General features: G+C 62.0%; 1 protein-coding gene across 1 annotated transcript; it reads right to left on the bottom strand.

Moving 5' to 3' along the window:
- Positions 1-661: 661 nt before the first annotated feature.
- A1Q1_02408 (uncharacterized protein) lies at positions 662-1,354 on the bottom strand (the record flags this gene model as incomplete). The annotated part of the gene is made up of 1 exon (XM_014328642.1): positions 662-1,354. The coding sequence occupies one exon, from the start codon at positions 1,352-1,354 to the stop codon at positions 662-664; it is 693 nt and encodes a 230-aa protein (XP_014184117.1).
- Positions 1,355-4,872: the final 3,518 nt, after the last annotated feature.

The following is a 4,872-nucleotide window of genomic DNA, read 5'->3' as shown; positions in this document are numbered from 1 at the left end:
CGGCCGTTCGACGCCATGCCACCGTAGCGGGTCCAGTACATCTCGGGGCCGGGAAGCGAGACGTTGGCGAACTCGTGGTCGCGGATCGTGCGGCGGCGACCGGAGGCGGCAGGAAGGATGTCGCCCATGACGCACAGCCAGAAGGTGCGGTTGCGGACCTCGGCAAGAGTGTAGAACTCGTGGGTAGACAAGTTCAGGCGGGCCGAGGGCGGAGGCAGCAGGCCGTTCGCACCCGGGCGCAGCACGGACAGGGCAACGTCGAGGTAGAAGAGGCCGAGGCGTGGCTGACGTGTGGACGTGAAGTAGACGCTGAGGATGAGAGCGCTCTGCACAAACTCAGTCTCCTCCCAAGTGCCCGAGTCCATCTGGTGGTCCTCCTCCGTCCAGCGGTTGCGCATCTCGACGATGCGGTCGAGGTTGGCGCTACACCGGTCGGCAAAGGGCTTGCCGCGGAGGTGCGACGGCATCGATGCGGGGAAGGCCGAAACAAAGGCGGGGTGCTCGCACAAGCGCGCAGCCAGTGCGTAGATGGCGTCCATGAGGATGGGTGACACCTGACCCAGGTACTGCCTGTGGAGGAACGTCGGCACATGGAGCATCGAAGCATAGGGGGGCGTGCGCTTGAGGAAGACTAGAGGTCAGCTGCAAATCTTCACACAAATTAGCTAGACTCACTGTCAAGGAGCTCAGCGGCAAGAGCAGGGTCGTTCTCGACGGCCTCGAGAGGGCCGTAGGGAGGGTGGTCGCCGCTACGCCAGTCGGCCTCGCTGCCAGAGGCCCCAGGGTAGTCACGGCCGGCCCAGTCCTCGCCGGCAGGTCCCGGAGCCCCGTTCAGCTTGCCACCACTCAGCCGACGCTCGGGCACAGGAACGGCCGGAATGAACTGCTTGCCGTCGCTCGAGGTGCCCTTGTTCATCGGAATGGTGGAGGTGTCACGAGTGCGGGGCGGCGGGATCTGCTCTCCCTGGGCGTTCAGGTAGATGCAAGGGCGGGCGGAGAACTCGCAGTTCGAGCAAGGAGCGAAGCCATCGCAGCGACGCTTGTTCTTGTGACAGGCACTGCAGGCCTTCGCAAGACGTTTGCGCTTACGGCCCTTGGTCGTGAGTTCCTCCTTCTCAATCTCCTTCGGTCGAGGAGCAGGAAGGGGCTCACGGCCGGGACCGCCAAAGCCGCCGGCACCGAACATAGTCTCGTTGTACGCGATGCTGGGCATGCCGGGGCGGGGCGCAGGACGGACAGGATGCGGCGTGGTCTTGGCGTCCTTGTCCATCTTGGGCGTACGTGATCGGGGTTGAAGTGGCGGGGGGTTGGATTTGGGAGCCTGAGCAGGCTCAATGGGGTTTTCGTTGGCCATAGGTGCCACCTTCGAATGAGATGTAGTCAATTGACAAAGAGTTGGGCGTTCGAGCGAGCACAGCTCAAGCTTCAAAGCCTTAGGTCGAGTCGGTGATGGAGAAGAGGAAAGTCTCAAGCGGCAACAGCTTTCGTTGCCGATATCAGCACGCGGCTAATGCTTCAGATGTGGCTGCGTTATTTTCTTCTCGTCTCGCAGGTCGCGTCTGCTCTGCAATGCGCCACCTCCTTTGTGGTGAAGCGGCAGGAGAAATTGCAATGCGGCTTGGGACGAGCTTGGGGCCTAAACGAGGCGTTCAGAGGCGTCGACTAAGGCTGCTGTTGGTCATGAGGCCAATTTGGTCCGAACAGTCACAGGAGCCAGTCGTTAGTGGGTCAGAGTAGTGCCAGATGTGCCCAAGGAATTGTTTGTTTTGGGTAGAATGCGGGGGTGCACAGGCGCAAAGAAGGGTGAGGCAGGCGGAGGAGGGGAGTGCCGAAGGTATGGGAGGGGGGGAGTAGGCGGTGGTAGCGGTCAGTCAATACGAATGCAGGGCCGGACGAGCCGGAATGAGGGGCAACATCGGATGGTCGGGGCAGCAGGTGGGGTTCGGCGGCGAAGTGAGGAAGGGGCGGCAGGCGAGACGGCGTCGAGCGAAGGGGGCGTGAGACGAGATGAACGAGTTGCCGAAGCGAATCAGGCGGTCAAGGCGGCCCAAGCGGTGAATGACACAAGCGAGACGAGCGGGCGTCGGACGAAACACGATGGTCAGGTATGTGCCAGGTGCAGGAATGGCCAGGAGGGGAGCGGTAGAGCGGTCAGGTCGGTGCGCGAGCCGGCGGGAATTGCAACGATGGAGGACGGATGAGCCCGAGAGGCGGCACAGAGGCGGCAAAGATGGAAGCCAAGCCGACAATACCGAGGGGTCGATGCGGGGTGAGGTGAGGCAGACGCCGGCGGTCAGATCAAGCACCGTGCGTTTTGCGGCAAGAGCGGCAAAGTAGAGTGACGGCGGCACGAGCGTGGGCGGATGAGCGGACGAGAGGGTGCGATGGAAGAAGACGCATAAGGAGGCGAGGCGGGGACAGGCGAGATCGAAGCGGGGTATAGCAAGAGTAGGAGGTCAATGTCAGCTCTGGTTCTGTGCGTTTTTCTCTGCCGGTGCTCGCCGGGCTCGCGAGCGACTCACCCTTTGGGTAGTAGTGTGGTGGTAGTGAGCGACAGGAAACGGCCGGCGTCGGGTCAGATGTCGGCAGTTATCAAGCGGCAGTCGGACGTCGGATGACAGGTGTAGATGGGCGTTGTGGGCGGTGTCGAGATGGGATCTGGTGTTGCGGGATGGAGAGAAGGTGAGATGGGATGCATTCCAGCGGCTACGGGTCGCGGCGAGCGGTTGCGGCGGGCGAGACAGCAGCAGGAGAGCAGGAGAGGAGGAGCGGCAGAGGGGGGGCGCTAATGGAGAGGCCGGGGATGGACCAAGGATCAAGGGCTTTGCGGGGGTGACTAGTGTTCTTCTGGTGGGTGGGTTGCCACTGGGCTGGGACGGACGGTGCAAGGAACCGGGGCCGGGGCCGGGTTTGCGCGTCTGTTCGTATGCCGGCGGCTGTTTGGGCCCAGTAATTGTTCCTTCTGCCCTCGCCAGTCTCCTGTAAATCCACTCTGTCTCCGGACATCGGCTCCCTCTCGCCCAGCCAACCACAACCGCCGGTATCGGCCATGCATGTGCTGCTCCTCCTTTTTACCCCACACTCGCCTCGCAAGTACGTTCGCCTCTGGCGAGCGCGAGCGCGTGTCGTTGTGCCCTTCCGTCCCGTCGCCGTCTCCACTCGACGTGGGGACTGGGGATGCAGGACACGCCCGCTCGATCGAAACGAGCCTTCCTTGCTTGCTTGCTCTTTTGTCATGCACACCGGTCCCTCTGGCATCCTCTGCCGCCTTGGCCCATCTGCCTTTAGTTTGGAGCCCAGCCAGAGCTCCAGAGCCCACTTAGAGTGCTCCAGTTATCCTGGATCGTGAGTCTGGCAACCCTTGGTCGCTTTGGCGGCCTTGCCTTTGCCGCTTAGCACAAGTCCAGAGGGCCAGAGTCCTATCGCAGTTGTCGCTGGTGGAAGCGGGATTCGGTACTCGGTGTAAACAGGGATTGGTCGGCGTGTGCCGCTTGCATAGAGCCATTGCCGCATTGCCAAAAGGTGAGGTACCATGGTGGGTGGGGGCGTTCCGGCGGTAGTGCAGCTGGGCCTTCAGGGTCCGCCCAGCTGCCCATGCCTGTGTGCGGCATGCTTCAGGCGCAGCCCAGCCCGCACCGCACAAAGCCGGTTTCCCCGCATTCTGTCACTCCTCCACTGTACCGCTATCGGCACCTCCTCCATACCTTGATCTGACATCGGTCTGTCCCACAAACGTTGTTAACTCTCATGCATACTTTCACAATTCTCACAACAGAAACATTACTGGGGATCGGGTCGGTAAGCCCGCTCCGGGGCGGGGTCAGGCGGGCTCGAGTCCACCGACAAGGCTGGCTCGTCAAAAGCAGAATTTTGCATTTGCCGTTGCCGCGGGCGTGTGTGCACTCGTAATCTTACCCCGCATTGTGTTGTGGAGAGGCCCCGCAATCAGCGCCGGACCGAACCGCATATTTCCGACAGCACGTACATGCAGCACGGATGGCAAGGCACAGGTCGCCCATGTGCCACAGCCGCCGGTTCCTCTCCCTCCACGACCCTGGGATCAGGGTGTCTGGAACCTGGGTTTCTCCAGCGCGGCCAGCACTTCCAGCCAGGCGGCCGGGCGGAGCGCCTGAGGCCGCCCTGGCACTTTGGTGTGGAGCGGGCAGCGCGCGCAGCACAGTTTACCGGATTTACCAGGCCGGCCTTGGCCCCCGCCAAAAGGCATTCTCCTTGGGCGCGATAATCGCTACAGCCTGCCAAAAAGCGGCACATGACCATGTCCATTCAAGGACAAGGTTCAACATGCAACCTTCGAAACGTCAATGACGCATGTCAAGAACTCCAGACGTGGAAAAACATTGGATCATTGGTCCATTCCCCGCTGTCGAAATCGCTCATTGCTGCACTCGGCATCGGCAAGACCTCGGCATAGTCTGTTCTACGGCGGGGTGTAGGAGTAACTATTTGGTCTTGTTGTTGCACGGCATAGTGGGAGTATGGGAGCACCGCGGCCGGCCGTCGAGGCGCCGAGGGGCTCGAGGGGCGCCTGGGTGCGCCACGCAGCCCCGGCACAGGAGTGTCTAGACACCGCCAGCGCCGTCTCCGTGAACCATGAACGTCTTTCCGTGAAGCGGGAACTAGGGGCCAACGTCGCTGCTGCGCCCGCTGCGTAGCAGCCAGCAAGCACGTACGTCTAGTTTCCTATCGTGCACGCCGATTCGCCGTGAGCGATAGGTGTTGGAGGCCGCCGAGGTGTGAGATTGGCTGCCTTGGCGAGGTACATGGAGGCGCTAGGGAGACCCGCCTGAACCAAAGGAGAAGTGAAGGCAATGGTGTGCCAAAAGCATTTTCCCGGCCGGCGTCGGCATCGGC

The sequence above is a fragment of the Trichosporon asahii genome (assembly GCF_000293215.1).
Source record: "Trichosporon asahii var. asahii CBS 2479 unplaced genomic scaffold scaffold00003, whole genome shotgun sequence".
NCBI classification, from domain to species: domain Eukaryota; kingdom Fungi; phylum Basidiomycota; class Tremellomycetes; order Trichosporonales; family Trichosporonaceae; genus Trichosporon; species Trichosporon asahii.
Note: the sequence above shows the minus strand (reverse complement) of the source record. Positions and strands in the feature narration are given on the sequence as shown.